The sequence below is a fragment of the Arvicanthis niloticus genome, chromosome 1 (assembly GCF_011762505.2).
Source record: "Arvicanthis niloticus isolate mArvNil1 chromosome 1, mArvNil1.pat.X, whole genome shotgun sequence".
Taxonomy (NCBI): domain Eukaryota; kingdom Metazoa; phylum Chordata; class Mammalia; order Rodentia; family Muridae; genus Arvicanthis; species Arvicanthis niloticus.
This window is the reverse complement of record NC_047658.1, coordinates 135,318,427-135,340,678: the sequence shown is the minus strand read 5'-3', so window position 1 is coordinate 135,340,678 and position 22,252 is coordinate 135,318,427. Positions and strand designations below refer to the sequence as shown.

The 22,252-nt window shown below is 35.6% G+C and overlaps 1 protein-coding gene across 7 annotated transcripts in view; it reads left to right on the top strand.

Moving 5' to 3' along the window:
* The window catches only part of Rfx3 (regulatory factor X3), a 239,369-nt gene that overhangs the window by 109,921 nt on the left and 107,196 nt on the right, over positions 1-22,252 (top strand). For all 7 annotated transcript variants that reach the window (XM_034523217.2, XM_076918836.1, XM_076918830.1 and 4 more), the window contains one exon: positions 14,011-14,108. In XM_034523217.2, coding sequence (XP_034379108.1) covers positions 14,011-14,108 — 98 coding nt within the window. The remainder of the gene's footprint in view (positions 1-14,010; positions 14,109-22,252) is intronic.

The following is a 22,252-nucleotide window of genomic DNA, read 5'->3' as shown; positions in this document are numbered from 1 at the left end:
ATTAAAATTAAACACTAAGAATTAAATATGCTGTTAATGAAATTGAATTAGCTATATTATTTTACAAGTCTCTAAATTTATTTGCTTTATCTTATTAAGTTTATTAGCAGTGTGTGTATTGGGGGCAGAGGTTGATATTGTTAAAAACAAAATTATGTAGCTTTTAAACAAATCAAGTCCATGAAAGTTGTTACAAAATATGTCCTGATAGCAATTATTAATAACAAATTTCAGTCATATACATACGCAGTTGAAAATAAACTGAGTGTCTACTTCTAATAAGATTTTCTCTTAAGTAGAGTAGGGTAATTCAATAATTTTTTTTCCAGTTAAGGGATTCTTTCTATAGTAAAAATAATCTTTGAATTATATATTTGATCATAACCTCTCAGAGTATGTACCTTACAATTATTAATAAATGACATTATTTGAAACTCCAATTTTTCTTTCACTTTTGCTCAGGGGAAACATTCTATTTTTCATGTGATTTTTTTTTTTTCCAGCCCCTCATATCATTGCATTCTTTTTGTCTTCCCTGGCTTGTCTTCCTTGTTTTATTTCATCATTTATTTGTGTCCTCTTTATTTTGGGCTCATGTGTTTGAGTCTTGTGTAAATTCATTGATCATTCTTGTAATCATTACAGGCAGTTACTAACATTGTTAACTTTGAGGGGAAATATCTTGCTTCTTTGTTATTTCTTGTGTTTCTGTTCTGGAACTTAGCCACGTGGGCCCAAAGAGTTGGCTAGAAGTTTTATTAATCTCTTGGGTTCTTTTAGTAGATTCAGGCTGGAGTAGATCATGACAAGATGGAACTGAATTTTCTCATGCCTGACGTTAACTTTGAGCTCAACGGCTACACCCTCCCAGGGTTTGCAAGGCACCAAAGCTAATGCTCAGATCACTTAGAAGGAAGAAAACTAACTATGGTATCAGTCACAACTTACAGAAAAAACAGTGATGGAGTTATAGCAGTAAACAATTGGAAACAATTACTAGCACATAATGCAGTAACATTAGAAGCAAAAGGAGTAGAGATACAAAAACATCGATTAATAAGAATAGCAATGGGAAAATGCTGGATAATATAATAAAAGAAATGCAGCAAATAGAGAAGAAGGAAAATAAAACAGGGCATGAAAAGGAAGCAGCAGAAGAGATCCAGCTAAGAATAAAATAAAGAAGAAAGCAAGATTTCTTTTTTTAGAGATTTATTTTTATTTTATGTGTATGTATGTTTTGCTTGCAACTTTGTCTGTGTACTTCATACATGCCCTGTTCCTAAAGAGGCCTGAACAGGAAGCTAGATCCCCAGAGTTGGAGTTACAGTTTTGAGCCACCTGTGTCGGTAAGGGAGCCAAACCGAGTCCCCTGCAGGGGCAACTAATGTTTTTAACCTTTAAGGTATGTCTACCCCGCAAAGAAATGTGTGGGTTTTGTTGTTGTTTTGTTTTTTAAAAAAACTTCTGATTGTAGTGTCTAGATTTCTTAAATGAATTATGTATAAATGTAATTGGTTATATAGTCCAGCCTGAAATTAGTCATCAACATTTTGTGTCTCTTTGTTGATTTGTTCTTTGCTTCAGAACAGAAAGGCTTGTTTCTGTTTTTGTAAAAGGTACTTTATCTAAATTTTACAGTGATACATCTTTTCATAATAATTCTTTGGAGTCTAATATAATTTTAATTTCTACTATGTATTTTTATAGATGAATGGAGCTATTAAATGGCTATAGAGTAAAGAGAAATAAAAATGCTTTATTGGTATGATCCAAATGTTTCCCTGTGTTTAGAAGCAAATCTCCCCAAATCCTGGTATTTAGAAAGTAAGACCTTCCATGTATTGAGGTAATTGATTAATCCATGAAGGCAGAACCCTCCTGGAGACCATCATTGTCCTTCAAAAGAGGGGATAACTCCCTTATCCTTTCCATCACATGGGGACACAGCATGGAGTTACAATGTACGAGCCAGAAAATGAGTTCTTAGCAGTAACTGAGTTTCCTTGTATTGGACTTCCCAATCTCTAGAACTGTGTGCAATAAATTTGTTTTTAAGACAACCAATTTATATATACTTTACCCCAAATAGACTAAGATAGGCATAGCATGTGAACTAAATTTTTTCTTTTTTTGTTACCATTGTCTTTTCTGTATCTTTTTGCTATGATATGCCATTTGCCTGGGTGATTTCTTTTTCAGGAACACTTAAAGCTATTTGGTATGTTTCAGTATGTGCCTGCTTTCTCTCCTTTCCCAAATCCATACTCAGGATTGAAATTGTACATCAGTACTCGTGGTTGCCAGTAATAAAGCAGTAGACGCTATCCCTTTGTTTATGAAGATTACTCACACATACAGAACTGTTCTTTGTCTTCATTTCAAATCTAGCATAGGTTTTGAAGGAAAGCTGCTTATATTAAGGTGCAAGTGAATGACAAGATATGGAGGTTAACTCTTCATGCCACCCTCATTTATAAAACTGTTTATAAACAGGTAAAACATTAGTAAAAGAATTCTATACTGTGAGTTACCAGGCACTTTGGCAGGCAGCTGGGAAGTAGATGTTAGATGGCTAGGCTTTCTCAGTGAATGCCAGTTAACTGAAACACACTCTTACCACATCTAGAAGTACTGTGATAACTAGGTAAGTTTTACCGTTACTTATTAAATCAACATTTGTTCTAGTTTTCTTTCTGTTGCTGTGATAAAACACTGTATCCAAAAATAGTTTAGGTGAAGAAAATATTTAGTTTACATTTTTAGATCAGAGTCCATTCTTTGAGGAAGTCAAGACCAAGACTAAAGATAGAATGTGAAGCAGAAGCCATGGAACACAACTTACCGGAATGGTTACTTGCTGACTCATTGACAGCTAGCTTTCTTGTGCAGTCTTAGAACTACCTGCCCAAAGTTGCTGTTCATTCTTCTTTAAGTAACAACCAAGGTTCTCTCTCACAGACATACCTACAGACCACTCTGAAACTGACATGTACTCAATTGAGACTTTTCTCTTGTGACTGCAGGACAAAATTTCCTTGTCAACTAGGCACATAGACATATCACTTTAAACCACAGATAAAACATGAAGCATGTTTTAAGTCTTGCTATCCTACTGTTATAAATTTCCTTTCAAAATATCCTTTTTCAGAGTTTACATAATTACCTATGTATCAGAATATGAATAATTCAGTGTTTCTTAGAGTAAGAAAAATTTTAGAAATTTAATATGTTATGCAACAGTCATTTTCCCCTCCCAGTAGAAGGTCAATAGTGGCGCAGTTTATGATAATGAGATTAAGATTGCTGGTTAATTCCTATTTTGCCAAACTATTGAGTTCCATAAACATTATAGTCACTGTATAAATATAGACAAAATATTGAAATACGCTTCTTTATCACATATTCTGACCTTATGTGAACTTGATTTTAAATTTGAGGACTTGATCATGTTATTATTGTGTTCTGTTTTTTAATCACATTTTTACTTAGTAAAACTAAGCTATCTTATGTATAGGACATGTGGTGTCTACATATCTGCATCAGTTTGCTTTGTACTGATAATATTCACATGTTTTAGGGAGATACTATTCTTTCATTTTAGGAAGGTCTTAAAATTTAACAGGAATGTTAGGGATTAGGTTTGTATGTGTTAGTCCTAACTAGGGAGCAGCACTAAGAATCCAAATGCGTTCTATTATGTCCTGTGTCCTCTGACCCCATTTCCAGGGGTGATCCCCAAAGCCATGGGGGATAGCTAATTCTGGCAGCAATTGTTCTGGATCTTGTCTTGAGTTTTCTTTTGCTATGCTGACTAATCTTTTGTCTATTTGATACAACCTAGAGTTACGTGGGAAGACGAAACTGAATACAGAAAATTCCTTTTTTCATACTTGTGTACAGGCGAGTATGTAGGGCACTTTGATCATTCTTGATTGAGTGTGCATGCTCACAGCCCATGGAGCTAGGGGATGTGGGTAGGGGAGGTTGCCATCCCTTGTCAAGTGAAACTGAGTTTTAAGAGATACCAGGCAAAGCCATGGCTTCAGCTTTCCTCCATTGCTATTGTTTCAGTTCCTGCCTCCAGGTTCCTAGCTTGAGTGTCTGCTCTGTCTTCACTTTAGTGACAGAGTGTGACCTGAGAATTGTCAGTGGAAACAAGCCCTTTCTTCTCCATGTTTCTTTTGGTCATGATGTTTAATCACAGCAATAGAAACCCCAGTGGAAGCACTTGCTCTGTAAGAAGCTGTAGTAAATTCTGTAGCTCCCAGCAACATTGCTATGTTAGTTTCTATAGGTTATAGGTCAGTCTGGCTGGGCTGGACTGGCTGACTACTCTGTTCCTCACAGTGAATTTCATCTGTCCCACTGGGTATTTTTCTTCAGAGTCCCGGAGAATAGATTTATCCAAAAGCATTTAAGTTGCTGTCAAATTTCTGGCACTGTTTTCAGTTGTGTGGCTGCTGTTCATCTGCTGGGCCTTGGTCTGTGCTTCTAGGAGCTAGTCACATTAACTTTCATTCATTCCATCTTCCCAGTAAAAATGAAGTCTTATGGTTTCTGAATTCTGATTTCTTTCTCAACAACCAGCTAGACCAGCACTCATCTAAGGGTTCCTGACCACAAATCATACTGCTCTTTTTTTTAAAAAAAAATTATTTATTTATTTTATGTATATGAGTACACTGTTGCTGTCATCAGACACACCAGAAGAGGGTATAGGATCCCATTACAAATAGTTGTGAGCCACCATGTGGTTGCTGGGAATTGAACTCAGGACCTCCTGAAGAGCAGTTGATGCTCTTAACTGCTGAGCCATCTCTCCAGCCCCATCCTGCTCTTTTAAGAGGTAACCTATACCATGTAATACCCATCAAAGGGACTTTGATCAGATTCCAGGTTTTAAGAATTAGGATTTGTAGTCTTTGGGGAACAGAATTTTGACAGTTCTGCCTATTATAACACTTTGAAATCTTCGTAATAGCTTATTCATCACTGTGACCTAGGATGAAACATCCAACTATTTGAAATCTATAAAATTATAAAATCTATTGTAGTAAACACTGAGTGGTGGCCTGGAGAGGTAGTTCTGTCTTTAAAGTCATGCCTTGAAGCTTGACAATCTGGCTTCCACCCCTCAAATCCATGAATCCATGGAAATATGCATGGAAGAGTAGGGGTGGACCTTGCCTGCCTCCTGGAAAATGGATCCCTGGTGCATATTAGCCAGCTACTCTAACCTAGTAGGTAAGTTCCAGGCCAGTGGGAGAGCCTGGAAAGAGGGAGAGAGAGGGATGGAGGGAGAGAAAGAGGGAGAAGTGAAAGAGAGTCAAGACAAAGAATATGAATATGAATGGGAATAGTACTTGAGGAGTGATACCCAAGCTTAACTTCCATACATATGCACATGCAACCAAATACACCTGAATAATACTAAACTCACACACAGGCTTTCGCATAAACACACACACACACACACACACACACAGAGAGAGAGAGAGAGAGAGAGAGAGAGAGAGAGATCAGACCAGTAATAAATAAGTATATCTTTGCATAAGTGATCAGGATTAAATACCTGCTTAGAAAAAGCTGGAGTTTTGGGTTTGCTTTGGTAGCACAAAAAGGACTATAGGATTACTTAGTGTTAAAATGAATAAACTATAAAGGCAAACTTGTATGACTTAATCTTAGAGAAGGAAGATCAGCTTATATAGAAGTATAAAACCACTAGGCTTCTAAGAATGTATTAGATTTTCCCTAGTCAGCATGGCCATGCTGAGCATAATAGTGTGTTGTTACAATCCTGTTGTTAGAAAGCTGAGCAGAACTCTTCAGTTCAAAGCCAGCCTCAGCCTCAATATTATAACACAATATATTTGTAAACAACAAAAATAAACCGAAAGCTAAAATGACATTGAGTATACATGAAGAAAACCTTTGTTTATCAGAACCTTCAAAACCAGAAATGGATGACAAACCAGTGTCATGGATTACTGGGCAGAGGACATGAAAAGTTATTCCCAAAGCATGAAAATCAAATGGCCAGTAAACATGTTGAGAGATTGTGGCCACGCTGTTGAACATAGCCCAGGTTGGCCTTGGTCTCACTGTCTTCCTTTCTTGTTTCTCAGCCCTGGAATTACAGCATTTACACCAAACACAGCTTACTTACGGTAAATAATTTCACTTTAAGACAAGTGGGCTTTGCTTTGCAGTGCTGGCATAGAATTTATGTTCTCATACATGCTAGTCAAGTACTCTACCACTGAGCTATGTCAAAAATAAGTAGAGTATTCTTTATAGCACTTTATATAGTAAAAAGTAACCAAATTACTGCTCCCTAAAAGTGAAACATTTAAATAATCTTTATATTGTAGGATAGTCTAAAATCAATTAACAGTAGCTTTAGGAAGATGTATATACAGTCACATATACACACACACAGGTATAATATATCTAAGAAGTATTATTGAATAAAGGGAACATTAGCAAAATACATATTTTAGATATTTGGGAAAATGCTGGAGGAAGAGTAGGATGCTTATACTTCTCCTTGATAATACATGTTCTTACCTCTTAACTGCCCCACCCTACAAGAACCATGTCTATTTCCTTGTTCATAAACATTGTTCCAGGACATGCTGAGGCCACTGTGGAATTTGTATGTAGGCATTCTTGCCAGGAAATACATAAAGTGTATATTTAAAAATTCCAAAATATTACTTAGTGTATGTAGTAGATTGGGGTAGTAGTATGCTCTGTGGGCCTTGAGAAGAAATAGTGCTTAAGAACTTCCTATAACTATGATAAAATGCCATTCTTGGAACACTTTCAATTGGCTCCAACCATCAAATGTTTTGGTGGTAGCCTGTTTGGGAAAGAAATACTTTATGTTTTTAATTGTCTACTATTTAATTTCCCAGGTTATTGTGTGGTCATAAGGAGACTGAGTCCATTGGGAATATACTGCTTTGTGATTATATTCGAAGCCCAAATGTAACTACTTCATGTTGCCCATAGCCTTCACATAGTTTTAGTAAATAATCCCTGCTTGTTAAACCACCAGATTTTCCTTTGCGCCTTTTCTTTCTAGCATCTTGAGTCCAGCTTGCACACACTGCTCTCTCTTGGCTTTTCTGTCATCGGTTACTTCATCTGCCTCCAGTTTGCTAGTTTGGGATTCTGGGATAAGTCCTGGTCCCTCTCTTCTCATGGGTAGCTTTTATCATTAAAGCAGCTCCTACACAGTCAGCTCCACCCCAACTCCCACCCTGTTGTCCTACCCGCTGTTACACAATGCTTTCCCTCCTGTTTCACTTTTGGTCAGTTGCATAGTAGCCTTTCACCTTGTATCTGCTCAGAGCTCTCACAGTGTCTCTTGTAGGCCTGTTAGAGTGATGTTAATACAGCTCTATGTGGTTCTCGAGTTGAACACTTGAAGCGCTTGGTGCCAGCTAAATGTATAACGATTCCTCTTATGAGTAAAATAATTATCTTGACATAAGGAAGAATTTTTTACAAAGATACTAGAAAGCTTCTCAGCTGACTAATGAACTTAACAATTATATGTGATTTCATTTACCATTGAGAAGTATTTCTGCTTTGAAGTATGATTCATGTTCTTTTTCTTGAAACACATCCAAAATAACATATTGTGTAAATTTGTCCTCAAAATATACTAATTGATTCTGTTGAACTAGCACATGTTCCTGTGGTGTGTAATTTGCTTTGATATTCCCTTCTATTGTAAATAAGGCAAATCATGGGACATGTACCTTGAATAAGCATATAAGCTCAGAGTATTAAACTGTGAATGGTGATATACGTGATTGTTTATTTAAATATATATCCATAGACAACACTTATGTTTACACCACCTAGTCACTATGAATATAAATGCATTATTTCATATATTTACATTTTGCAGTATATTTTTGGATCAATGGACAGAATAACTATCTGGTGTAGAACATTGTTATAATGAGACCCTCATTACTGCCAACTTTTTTTAAAAAAATTGGTCCAAGGCCAGTTTGAGCTTCATGTATTCAAGCACCCTTATTCTTTATTCACGGATTAATTAATTATAAAACCTATTGATAACTACATCAAATCTATCTTTCTCCATATCTTTTTCAATTCATATTTTAGGCACTTAATTCTTTACTAAAATTAAAAATATTGAAAAATATATTTTATGTTTAGAAGCATTTTTCAGAATTTATTTGGAAAAGCAAATGAAATTAAAAGATGAAATTTCAGTACAGTTTACTTAATTTTTTTCCAGGGTAAGGGCTAATAGCAGCAGATGTGTCAAGTTGGAGATTGTACGAAGAGATATGGGAAATAAGGTCATTGGAAATGCTGATGAAATGCTGATAAGAGTTAGTTTCCTATCTCAGTCACAAATGCTTTCTTGAATTTTCCTGCATTCACCTAATGGAAATTAAAGTGGAAATCAGTTTCTAATGCACAACCTCTTAACACCGATCCAAACATCACTTAATGTTTGACAGAATATCAATTAATATTTGAAAAAAATTGAATCAAAGTTGTTTTAGAAAGTGAAAATAGTAAGCAGTGTAAAAAACTCTCTTTATTCTTAGTGCTGGTTGAAGCAGTGCCAAAATGGTCTTATCCAGGGAATGCAGAAACGGTTGAGAGCACTTGTAGTTTTTCCAGTGGACTTGAATCCAGTTCCTAGCACTCATCTCAAACAGCCCACAGCTGCTCTCAACTCTAGCTCCAGCGGCCTCTGGAGATACACGTGCATACAAATAGATGCACTCACACAGATATATCTATATAAGTAGAAATACAATATGTCTTTAAAAAATTCTTTACTAAATGTAAATATAATATCCAATTAAAATCAATAAAAAGAAAAAAAGAAAAAAGTTGTTTACTTTCAAATAATAAATATTTCACAGTAGCTTCATTATTCAATAAAAGTTGATACCTAAGTTTAGAAGATAATATAAATTTTATAAATATTCATTGGCAATTCATTTGCAAGGTATAATGCACTATTTAACTATTGAATATATATATATATACACACACACACGCACACATACATAATACATACATACGTATATAGAACGAGTATGTGTGGTTAATCTATTTGGGGCTGTGGATTAATATAATAATAATTTGTAAATATAGAATGGGCTGGGTTGTGCCTTTCTCAATTTGGATCTTGGAACTGGGTTTACTGATCAGAATAGACCATCTTAATGGCTTTGGCTCTTTCCTAGATCTCACCAGCTCTGATGCTGAGTAGAGAGAAGGAAACATTTCTATGGCTTTATTATAATCTACCTCTATTAATAAGGGGCCCCACTCACAAATAAAATTAAATGATAAACATAAATTGAAAAGTAAAATCTTTTAAAGTATCTGAAATTATTATAGAACAGTATATATCCTATGGTATGTATGTATGTATGTGTGTGTGTGTGTATGTATGTATGTATGTATGTATGTATGTATGTGTGTGTGTTTGTATTTTACCACTGGGGATGTCTCCCTGGCTTTGCCTCCTGCACTGTGATTCCACCCTTGGAGTGGATTCACACCTAAGCAGTGTGTCTTTTACGGTGCAGAAACTGATTGATGGGCATCTGTCATTCACTCTTTCAGTTGTTTAGTCCTTTCTGTATTCACTGTGTCTGTTCTTTAACTTGGTACGTGCTATGAAGAATCAAGCCCTAGTTTCACGTTGTCCTGAGACATCTCCAAGTGACCAAGAACCCTTTTATATATTGCTGTCCCTTGATAAAATCTCTAATAGGATTTCACTTCTGAGATTCCTGACATTTATAGTTTATTTCTACTTTAATTATAAAACCTCATAAATGTATGCAATTACTGATGAACATTTATTATGCATGGATATGATAGAAAGTATTAGAATTCAAAAATAAAATTTGCATGGCCATCAAAATTTATTGTGTTATTAAAAAAGCCTATACCATATTTTATTTTTATTTAATTGTTTTACATACTTAAAAATATCCCGTTTGATAATTTTTATTTTATAAAAAGGAAATTAATATTGGAAGAAGCTAGGGTACTGTAAGATGGTTCAGTGCTGAAGAACACTTGTAGAATAACAGAATTTGACTCTGAGTACCCATGTTGTGTGGCACACTATTACCTGTAATGTAGATCTAGGGATCCAATGCCTCCAGCCTCTGACGGTGCCTCGACTTGGAAGCACATACCCACAGCAGGTACACATAATTCAAAAATGAACAAATGAAAAATATGCTACTATAGTACTCAACTATTCAGTATCTCAAAAGGAATAAAACTAGTTTTGTAGCCAGTATTCATGGATCTTGTACTCTCCTGATAATGACCCCTGAAAGAAGTCCTGAAAAATGACTGAAAACTTCACAGTGGAAGACTTTTATCTTTGTGTTTGTTTTGTGTAGGAGGGCACTTCCAGTAATGTTTGTTTGAACATCATCACAAGTGGAAATGTTATTTTGCAGTTTTTGTCCATAATATATTAATAAATTTTCATTTTGAAATTCAAGAGCAGTATGAACTTATGGAATAAAAATGAACGTAACAGCTCACCTTTTTCTATGTTACTTAAACTCTGTGCCACTTTATTAAGTTTACTTTGTGATTTTACTTATGGGTGAGTGCACATGTATATATGTACATGTATATACACATACACAAATCACAGTGAGAGTATGATTCTGTAACACTGATATATGGGTGTGAGTTCATCAGCTATATCTAATGCACTCTCTGAGTGGACATGGGAGTGCTAGTACAAAATTGGCCCAGTTTCTCTTTGATTTTTCCATAGTACTAAAACTTCTCTAGACAAAAGTGTGTTTGAGAAACCAAAAAAAGGGTCAAAGTATGAAGACTAACTTACACGTAGCTACATATTCTAGTTGAATTTAAGAAACAAAATAAACATTAAAATGTGAATTTATAATCTTAAAATGGAGAAGATGGTAAACATTCATAGGACATTATATGTAGCCACTTTTGAAGAAAGGTAGATTATTACTTGGAGCAAATAATATCAAGGAAGGGAAAAATCTAGTTGTATATTTGAATAAATAAACTTCAATATTTAACACAGTGTTTAAAATAAAAATAACTATCATAAACCAGTAATAAAGGACTTCAACACATAGGAAATTGTGAAATATATTAATAAGTAGATTATAAGATTAAATTTAGAGAACAATGCATATAGGTTTTGTAAGTTTGCTAATAAAAGTAATGAGAAAATTTTCATTTTAAAAATTACCTTATTCTAGTATTATAAAAACTATCAAATTTATTGGTAACTGGTGTTTTCTTAAGAAACCAGGCATATACTTACATATATATCATGGAAAATCCATAGACACCAATGTATGTAAAATCTAAAAGAAAATGTACTCTCTGAAGACATTACTTAAATAATGAGGTTTTTAAAAACAGAAGAAGTAAAACCTTAAAAGATTATGAGGAATGGAAGTATTTATAATATTAGAAGAACCAAATAACATTGGTATGCCTTTTACTAATAAGTTATCTGGGACATCTAAGAGAATAAAAATGTTTGCTGTAGACATTTCCCCTTCCATGTTTACATGTCCTCTGATCCTAGTATTATTATTATTTTATTTATGTGGCCATTTCTAGGAGACTATTTGACAGACAGCAGACATTCTGCTAGTCAGATTTTTATAGAAATCTCTTAATAAGAAAATAACAGAAAATATTAGCTACCACATGCTCACAACTATTATTAACATTTTTGTCTAGAAAGTAGCCTTTGATGATTACTAGAATTTTCAGGAAAATAAATGTTGTTAGCCTAAAGAATCTTGTTAAAACTGCCCAACCCTTTAGACCAAACTTGATATTGCAGATAGCTTCATTATAAGCCAACGGACAGGTGCAATAGGGAGTTCTCAGCTTCTCAAAATGGAACTTTTTCCACCTCTAGATTTTTTTAAGTGATTTTTAATGCTGTGTGTGTGTGTGTATAGGGGTTGAAGTGGGAGTGTGAGCGCATGGGTGCAGGTGCCCTTGGAGGCCAAAGGCACTTAATCATCCGTAGCTGGAGTTATAGGTGGGAGTGAGTGCTCGAGATAGTCTCTGGGAATCCATGTGTCATCAGTGGAACAATATGCCATCTCTCTAGCCCTGAGCAGCTCGATTTTAATCACCAATTTATAAGACATGTTAAAACACATAGCAGAAAATTTAGTGATGCTGTTCACCAAGTCTAAAATGCCAAAAAGCCCTTTAAGTAAAGGATCCATTTTTCTCCTCTAGAGAATAAGAGCAAAAAAGAATGGGAAACTTTTATTAATTAAGGTGTGAGGCGCCATATTGCACTATGGGAGATGTGTTAGTGTCTTGATTTGAACAGATACATATTGCAGAGGTCATTGGAATAATGAACTTCAGATGATATGATGGAATTGTTAATGCTTTAAATACTTTTGATCTCTTGGGACTAGAGAAAGGGATCAGTGGTTAGCGTACACTCTGCCCTTGTGGAGGATCTGGGTTTGATCCCTGTCACCTGCAGTGGGAGGCTTACAACTATAACTCCAGTTTGGAGTTTAAAGTATTATTCTGGCCTTGGTGAACACCTTCACACAGGCATGGATATATATATAATTATTAGAAATAAATCTTTGTAATAATTTTTATTTCTTAGAAATAACAAACTGTGTTCCATGAGGTGGCTCAGTGGGAAAAGGTTCTTACTATTAAGCCAGATAACCTGAGTGTGGTTCTAAAATGCCCATGGTGGAAGTAGAATGTTTTCCAAGATCCATATGCCTTTCCTCCATAAGTAAAGAAAGCAACATATGTAAAGGGAAAATAATCCTAGAATTGCTTTTACTAATCCTACATGTATGTGTGTGTGGGGGGGATGGGCAGGGAGTAAAAAGAAAAGGCATGGTGATAGTCATCTCAAAAATGAATGCATGAAAATTGTTAAGGTAATTTTAAACATTTGAGTGTTTAAATTTTTGTATTATGAGATTTTTGTTGTAATGTTTTATTTTTTGATATTATAATACAATTATATCATTTTCTAACTTCTCTCTGTTCCCTACACCCCTTCTATGTAACTTGCCCTTGCTGTTTTTCAGATTTATGACCTCTTTTCCTTTAATTGATTTTAACTATGTATTCATGTGAATGTATTCCTAAATGTATAAAATGAAAGTTGATGAGTCCATAGAATGATCCTTTTCTGTATATAGTTTTAGGGCTAAAGAGATCGATTTCCTATCCAATACCAAATGCTCAGCCACAAGAAAAAAATAAATATACAATAAAATTATATGGACGGAGATGGCTGTTTTTAATTAAAAATAAACTTAGCTTTAGTTTAAAAATTAAAATGGAGTAGAATTTCATAAGCCATCAAAATTAGTGAGAAACTTTCAGAACATTAAATGTGTATTTATGTACATATACACACCAAGAAGAAAATTATAGCATTATTTGTATATGTGCTATAGTTGATCTAGACAAAGTTTCTTAACCTGAAAGTACTGTAAACCTAAGAGATTTCAATGCTAGCCATCTCCTGTTGATCAGTATTCTGGAGAGATATTTGAGATAGATCTTATGTGGTGTACTCTTCCTATTCCTACCACTTACCATGGACCTAATGCAATGTAGGCCTTTAAGGTCTACCCCTTGCCACAGGTCTAATGTGGTGTGCCCTTTGTGTCTTCTGCTCACCATGGATCTAATGTGGTGTGCCCTTTGTGTCTTCTGCTCACCATGGATCTAATGTATTGTACCCTTTGTATCTGCCCTTTTCCATGGATCTAATGTTGTGTAATCTTTGTGTCTGCCCCTTGCCATAGATCTAATGTGGTGTACCCTTTGTGTCTTCTGCTCACCATGGATTTTATGTGGTGTACCCTTTGTGTGTACCCCTTGTCATGTATCTATGTGTTGTTCCCTTTCTATGTCTCCCACTTAACCAAGGTCCTCATATTTGTTTTTCAGGTGCAGCAGGTACAGACAGTTCAGCAGGTCCAACATGTCTACCCAGCTCAGGTGCAGTATGTGGAAGGAAGTGATACTGTCTATACCAATGGAGCAATGTAAGTTGGAAGCTGACATCTGATCGATTTCCGATTTCCCCCAACTCAGAGAAATACTGTACTTTCTAGTACAGCCTCTAGTCCTGGGATTGTTGGAATGATTTTTAACACTGATTTTTGTTTTTGTTTTAATGTGACAGAGTTACTTAAATTAAACTGATATTTAGAACTGATATTTAAAACTTTTTTATGTTTATTAATAAAAATATCTGTATTTTATTCCCACTTAGCCTTCCCAGAAGGCTTTAACAATTTTTTCTAAATTGGGAAAAACTTGTATTTCTTGTTAATGATGTCCATGTTTTAATAATGTCTTAACATCTGTGAGCTTTAAATGTCAAGCTGGCTACGTATGAGGTTTGTGTTTATCTGTAAATTTATATAAAATTATATATAGACTTCCACACAGCTAAACCTAGATAAAAAGAGATGATCTTCTATGAATCTTATTTCCCTACTCAAGTCAACCTCCCCAACTGCCTTGTCTCTTAATATCAACAGTAGTAGCACTTTGCATATTTATTGGCTTTTTGTAGCCACTGGATTAAAAGTCACTGTATTATTTTAAATGAAGAAACTAAAAAGTACTCCAGGTTGTCAGAAGTGATACAGACTGGATTTCTGTTAGTGGACAGTTTCTGACTGTACCTAAGTAAATTAGGTCTCTCGGTGTGTTACTCTTGCCCTCTGGTTTCCATGCCCTGTACATCCCTGGAGTGTATGTCCTCCTGCAGTGCTCTGAGCATCCCAGCAGTAATTGCACTCCTCATGGCCTTGTAGCTTGGGGGCATCTTTCATCCCTGCAGTGTGGCTGCTCCTCAAGATAACTCTTCTGTCTTTGTTTCTTTCCATGGTTGCTTCCACTGATCCCAGTGATACCAGCCTTTGAGCTTTCAGAGTGCCTAGATTTTACCCACTGCAGTAACTGTAACAAGACAAGCATATGTGACAGAGTCCATTTGAAGTTATTTATCATATTATTATGACTAAAGGCTTAGATTTGATTTAAATGTGTATTAGCATTATATTCTGAACTTTACATTATTCATTTATGGAGGTGGGATATACTCTAATCAAATTCATTGTCAGAGGATTTCAGGATATATTTAATGTTCCTGACCTGAGGTCTGGAACATGATAGTGGGAAATGTAAAGAAAGTTTCTCTTTTGTCTCTTTCTTTTTGTTTTGTAAATTAGAATACAAAGTTGGTCTCATTGTGGCATTTCAAACATAATTTGTTATTGTCAAAATTCCCTATTCATTTCCCCATGATGCCCCTCTGTATCTTTCCATATGTGGTAGCCCTTGCTCTTTTTTTATCACACGTATCTGCATTGCTTCTCAAACATTTTTCTTTCTTATCCCCTTCCTTGTTTAGTGATCTATATATACTCCCACACCCATATGAATATAAAGCAGGGGCTGAAGACAGGGCTTAGCAGTTAAGAGTAGTGGCTTCTTCCCAGAGGATCTGCATTTGATTCCCAGAACCCATGTGACAGCCCATAATCATCTGTAACTTGTATTACAAAAGAATGGCCTTTTCTGGCAATCACTAGGTATGCACAAATACATGCAACCAAGACATTCATATACAAAAAAATTAAGTAAAAATAAAACTTAGGATCTGCATAAGAGAGAGCACGTGCAGTATTTTTCTTTCCAAGTCTATGTTACCTTAGTTGATACAATAGTGTCCAGATTTACCCATTTTCCTGTAAGTCTTATAACATACTATTTTTTATGGTGGGATAAAATACTATTATGTATATTTACCACATTTCAATGGGCTATATAGACTAATTCCATTTACTTGCTGTTAGAAAAAGGAAATGATAAGATTGGTGTGCATGTAGTTCTTTATATATTCTACAAATTGGCAGGTGTTTTCCACCAATCTGTAGGCTATCCATTCTGCTGACAGTCTCTTGGCTTTCCAAGAGGTCTTTTTTTTTTTCCCCTTGGATATTTTATTTATTTACATTTCAAATGTTATCTCCTTGCATAGTTTCCCATCAAGAAACCTCCTATCGTATCACCCTTCCCCCTGCTTCTGTGAGGGTGCTCCCCCACCCGACCCCCACTCCTGCCTCCTTGCCCTGGCATTACACTGGGGCATTGAGCCTTTCCAGGACTAAGGACCTCTTCTTCCATTGATGTCCAATAAGGCTATCCTCTGCTAAATACTCTTTTGTTGGTGGTTTAGTCCCTGAGAGCTCTGGAGTATCTAGTTGGTTAATATTGTTGTTCTTCCTATGGGTTTAACCTTCAGCTCCTTCAGTCCTTTCTCTCACTAATCTATTGGGGACCTAGTGCTCAGTCCAATGGTTGGCTGAGAGCATCCACCTCTGTATTTGTCAGGCTCTGGAAGATATCAGGCTCCTGTCAGCAAGCACTTCTTGTCATCCATAATAGTGTCTGGGTTTGGTGTCTGTATATGGGATGGATCTTGGGGGGGGGGGCAGTCTCTTTCCTTCAGTCTCTGCTCCACACTTTGTCTCCGTATTTCCCCCCATGAGTATTTTGTTCCCCCTTCTAAGAAGGACTGAAGAAGCATCCATACTTTGGCCTTCCTTCTGTGGTCTGTGAATTGTATCTTGGGTATTCTGAGCTTTTGGGCTAATATCCACTTATTAGTGAGTACATACCATGTGTGTTCTTTTGTGATTGGGTTACCTCACTCAGGATGATATTTTCTAGTTCCATACATTTGCCTAAGAATTTCATGAAGTCATTGTTTTTAATAGCTGAGTAGTACTCCATTGTGTAAATGTACCACATTTTCTGTATCCATTCCTCTGTTGAAGGACATCTGGGTTCTTTCTAGCTTCTGGCTATTATAAATAAGGCTGCTATGAACATAGTGGAGCATGTGTCCTTGAATGATATAGTTGGGTCCTCAGGTAGTACTATGTCCAGTTTTCTGAGGAACTGTCAGACTGATTTCCAGAGTGGTTGCACCAGCTTGCAATCCCACCAACAATGGAGGAGTGTTCCTCTTTCTCCATATCCTCTACAGCATCTGCTGTCACCTGAGTTTTTGATCTCAGTCATTCTGACTGGTATGAGGTGGAATCTCAGGGTTGTTTTGATTTGCATTTCCCTGATGACTAAGGATGTTCTCAAAAACCAAATCCAAGGACACATCAAAATGACCATCTATCATGATTGAATATGCTTCATACTAGGGTTGCAGGGATAGTTTAATATATATTCAGATCCCATTAACATAATCCAGTATTTAAACATACTCAAAGAATAAATAAACACATGGTCATCTCATTAGATGCTGAGAAAGCATTTGACAAAATTCTGCACTCCTTCATGGTAAAAGTCTTGAAAAGATGAGTAATTCAAGGCCCATAGCTAAACATAGTAAAAGCAATATACAGCAAACAAGTAGCCAACATCAAACTAATTGGAGAAAAACTTGAAACAATCCTACTAAAGTCAGGGACTAGACAAGACACTCTCTCCCTAACTATTCAGTATTGAACTCAAAGTCCTAGCCAGAGCAATTAGACAACAAAAGGAGGTCAAAGGGATACAAATTGGAAAGGAAGAAGTCAAACTATCACTATTTGCAGATGATATGATAGTATATTTAAGTGACCCCAAAACTTCCATCAGAGAACTCCAACAGCTGATAAAAAACTTCAGCAAAGTGACTTGATATAAAATCAATTCAAACAAATAAGTAGCCTTCTTCTACTCACAGGATAAACAGGCTGAGAAAGAAATTAGGGAAATGACACCTTTCACAATAGTCACAAATAATATAAAATACGTTGGTGTGACTCTAACCAATCAAGTGAAAGATTTGTATGACAAGAACTTCAAATCTCTGAAGAAAGAAATTGAAGAAGATCTCAGATGATGGAAAGACCTCCCATGCTCATGGATTAGCAGGATTAATATAATAAAAATGGTCATCTGTCAAAAGCAGTCTACAGATTCAATGCAATCCCCATCAAAATTCCAACCCAATTCTTCATAGAGTTAGAAAGAACAATTTGCAAATTCATTTGTAATAACAAAAAAACAAGAGGTCTTTTCAGTTCCATTTGTTGCTTTTGTTTAGGGTTATTTCCTGTGTTGTTGGAGTCATATTCAGATCCTATGTATCAGTTCTTAGAGTTATACTCTGTGCCTTGTTCAGGAATATTTTTCCTGTAACTGTAATTTGAAATATTTATCCTCAGCTGTTTCAGCATTTCAGCTACTGGGTCAATGTCTTTTCTCTACCTTTAGGCCAATATTTAATTCAGTAGAACAGATAAACTTTCAATTGCATTTTCTACAGGTAAATATCCAGTTTTGCCCCCCACCATTTATTGAATGGAATATCTGTTTCTCCAGGTATGCTTTGGACAACATTGTTAAAGTAGGTGCTATAGCTATATGAGGTTTTCTATGGGCACTCTCTTGAGCTTGCTAGGTTGGCCTATGTTGTTGTATTTATTTAAAAAGCGGCCTCGGTCAAGCCAACTGTCTAGGTTGCAAAGTCTCTGCCTAGATCAGACACCATGTTCTGAGGCCATGAGGCCACGTGCACGTCACAGCTAGAAACAGCCATACAGAAACACCAGCCCTGCCACCCACAAGACGCCAGCATGGGAGATTGCTCTGCCAATCTCCCACGCTGTCTCCGCAAGGCTGGTCAGTGCCCACATCATCCCGCCAACCACACAGGCTCAGTACAGATGAGACTCTAATGCTTAGATTATCCAAAGGCTTATATATTTAGTAATGATCAATGACAAGATACCCTTACAATCAGAGGTGTAACCCAATACCCAACCTAGATATATCAACTACCTTTGACTGCTACAGACAAGCGAACATCAGCCTCCATGTCCCCCCCCCCCCCATCTCTCTCGTCTCATCTCTCCCTAGCTCCTCTCTTCCTTCTCCTCCTCCTCTCTTTACCCCTCCTCTTCCTCTTCTTACTCCTCCAACCTTAGCTCCTCCTACAGGCCTATCTGTCTGCCTACCTCCTTCCCTCCCTCTTTCCCTCCTTCCCTATTTCTTTCCCTTTCTCCCCCTCTCCCTCCCTCCCTCCTTCCTTCCCTCCTTCTTTCCTTCCTTGCTTCCTCCCTTCCTTTCCTCCTTGCTTCTTTTCTTTCCTTTCTTTTTTGTCTATTATTCTTTCTTTGTCACTGTGGTTCTTTGTATAATTGCAAGTCAGTTATTCTGATATTCTGACACCTTCTACAGTTTACTCTCTGCTTATAATATCTTTGGCCTTTTTTGTTTTCATATAAATTTCAGAGCTTTTTTCCTACTTGTGTGAAGAGTCTCTCGAATTTTGATGGTGATTGCACTAACCTGTATCTTACTTTTGGTAATAGAGCCAGTTCTGCTTTAGGATGTATGATCTTTCCACCATCTAGTGTCTTCTTCAACCTTCTTTTTGAGTGTCTTAAAAACACATCACAAAGCTTTTTTACCTTTGTTAGGTTTACTATGAGGTACTTACTTTTTGTTTTTATAAGCTATTCTAATTGGGATATTCTTTTTAATTTCTCAACAAATTTGTTATTGATGTACAGACAAGGTATTGACTTTTATATGCTGATTTAAAGCATACAACTCCAAATAAAAATTACCAGATTCAACATGTTTCTTAATGTTCTTCAATATTTTGTTGAAGTCTCTTGTAAGAATTTTTGTTTTTTTCTCTAATTTTATTAATTTAGGTCTTATCTCTTTTTTTTAAGTTTGGTTAAGTGGTTGTCAATCATTATTAATCTTTCAGTGAATCATCTTTGTTTCATCTGTTCTGTGCTTTGTTCTCTTAGCCTCTATATCACTAATTTGTGCCCCATCTAGTGTTTATTTTTTTTTACATGTACTGAGTTTGAGTTGGCTCTTGTTTTTCAAAATGATGATGTGTATCACTATATTATTCGTTGGGGACCTGCCTTTTTTAGGCGCGAAGTTAGAGATAGTAAACCGTCCTTTCAGGACTTCTGTTGCTATGTCCAATTGGTTTTGCTTGGTTGCAGTTTTGTTTTATTTGATTCTAGTTATCTTTAAATATACTGATTTCCTTAGTTTCCAACTGTTCATCCAAAAGCATATTGTTTAGTCTCCAAGTGTTTGTTACCTCTGAGTTTTGTCTGAGGCTGATTTCTAGCTTTACTAGGCTATTGTCTGATGAGATACAGTAATGTGTTTAAACTTTCTTGTATTTAAGGCTATATTATGGCCCCAAATCTGGTCAGATTTAGAGAACATTGTATAAACTACTGACAAGAGCATGTGGTTCCTCTCTGTTGATTAGAATATTTGGTATATATATATTAAATCCTATTTGTTTATGGCATGATATAGCTCTGAAGTTTCTTTGCTATTATTTTTATTATAAAATTTATGTAAATTTGCTAATTGAGTATCAAAGTTTCACACTGTTATTGTGTGTGAAAACCTGTGTGCCCTGTTGTTGTTATACCCGTACTATTTGTTTTATGAAACTGTAGCCCTAATGTTGGACACATAGTTATTTATAGATGTTATCTTCTTGAAGAGTTGTTCCTGTTATTAAAAGTAACACTAGCATTCTTTATCTCTTCTGACAATTTCTAGTTTAGAGTCTACTTTTCCAGGTATGTGAGTCATTGTACCAACTTATCACAGCTTGCACTTACCTGCATCCTTTGGCTCTCTTTGCATGTTTTCCTAGCTAAATGTGTTTCGTAGGCAGCAGATAGCTGAAATATTTTTAAAATCCATGTTGCTTATAATTGATGAGTCGGGCTCTTTGCCATAAACTTATTATTTTTAGGGACTGAGCTATTTCTAGTGATTTTGTTACTTGATTTTGTGGCTGGTTGGATTTTTTCTGGTTTTTGTCTTCCTTCCCAATTAGTTTTAGACACTTGCTGGTTTACTATGGTGGACATGATTAACTTTCTTCTTGCTTTCCTTGGTTAATCGGTTCTTCTCATGGAATATAATATTTGCTGTGTTTCCCGAGTAAGACTGCCTTTCTTCTCCCATGTATAGCACTCTTAATAATCCTCTCTTCTGAACTGCTTTGGTTTTCATATTTTGCCCTAGTTTTTGTTTGTCATGTAATCGCCTTATTTTTTCATTCTTGTTACTGTTAAAATAACTTTGCTTGCTTTACTGACCTTGGTTGAAAATTACTTAAATCCAAAAATTAAGAGGTAGCTGACTGGATAGATGGAGATAGATAGGTATATAATAGGTCAGTAAATAGGTAGCTAGATAAATATGAAAATCATTCTGTGCTTTCCTAATTTTAGGTGGTTTGATGCCATATGTGATATTATTCCTGTGCTTGTGCTTTGTCTATAATTGACATTTTATATGGATTTTGCTTCTATTTTGAACATCTTCACTAAAGAGCTGTGGGGATTGTCTTCTCTGGTCCTGTTTACAGTTCTAAAGTCCTCTTTGTTGTAATGCCCCTACTCCTGCACCCTTAAGGTTTCAGGAAATCTGCTGTTATTTGATTGAATATATTGTCTGTACCTTTTGACTCCCTCTCAATTCCTTCTATCTCATGGATTTTTAGATTTGGCCTCTTTAGTGCTGTCAGACTTTTCATAAGCTTTGATCATCCCATTAATATTTAAAAATATGTTTTTGAATATATTGTTATTTTGACTTAATGTTCTCTGAAATTCATTTTTATCTGTAGTCTGTTCATGAAACATTCTTTTTAAATGTTGCATTAAAATTGATTGACATATATTTTCACTGCTTCTGTTTGTTTCTTCCTCAGTGTCTCAGTTTCTTGGTTTATTTTTTTTCCTTCATGTTTTTAAAATTTCTGCTCCAAGTTCCCAACCATTTAATCTACTGTGGTCTCTTGTCTGCATTCTGAGTGGATTCCCATATTTTGTTTATCTGCTTAATTGAGTGGCCTTTATGGCCATTGATTTTTTTTTTTTATTTAATTCTTTCTCTGAAATTTTAGCTATCTTAGTATCCTTTTTTTTTTTTTTTTTTTTTTTTTTTTTTTTTTTTTTTTTTTTTTTTTGGTATTTTTGTGGAGTTGAGAGATTGTATAATGAGTTGTCTCATTCTTTGTTCTCATTTCTCTGTTGTATTTTGTGCATCTTTTGGGATGGATGTGTCTTCTTGATTTACTTTACTCCTTTTCCTAATATTT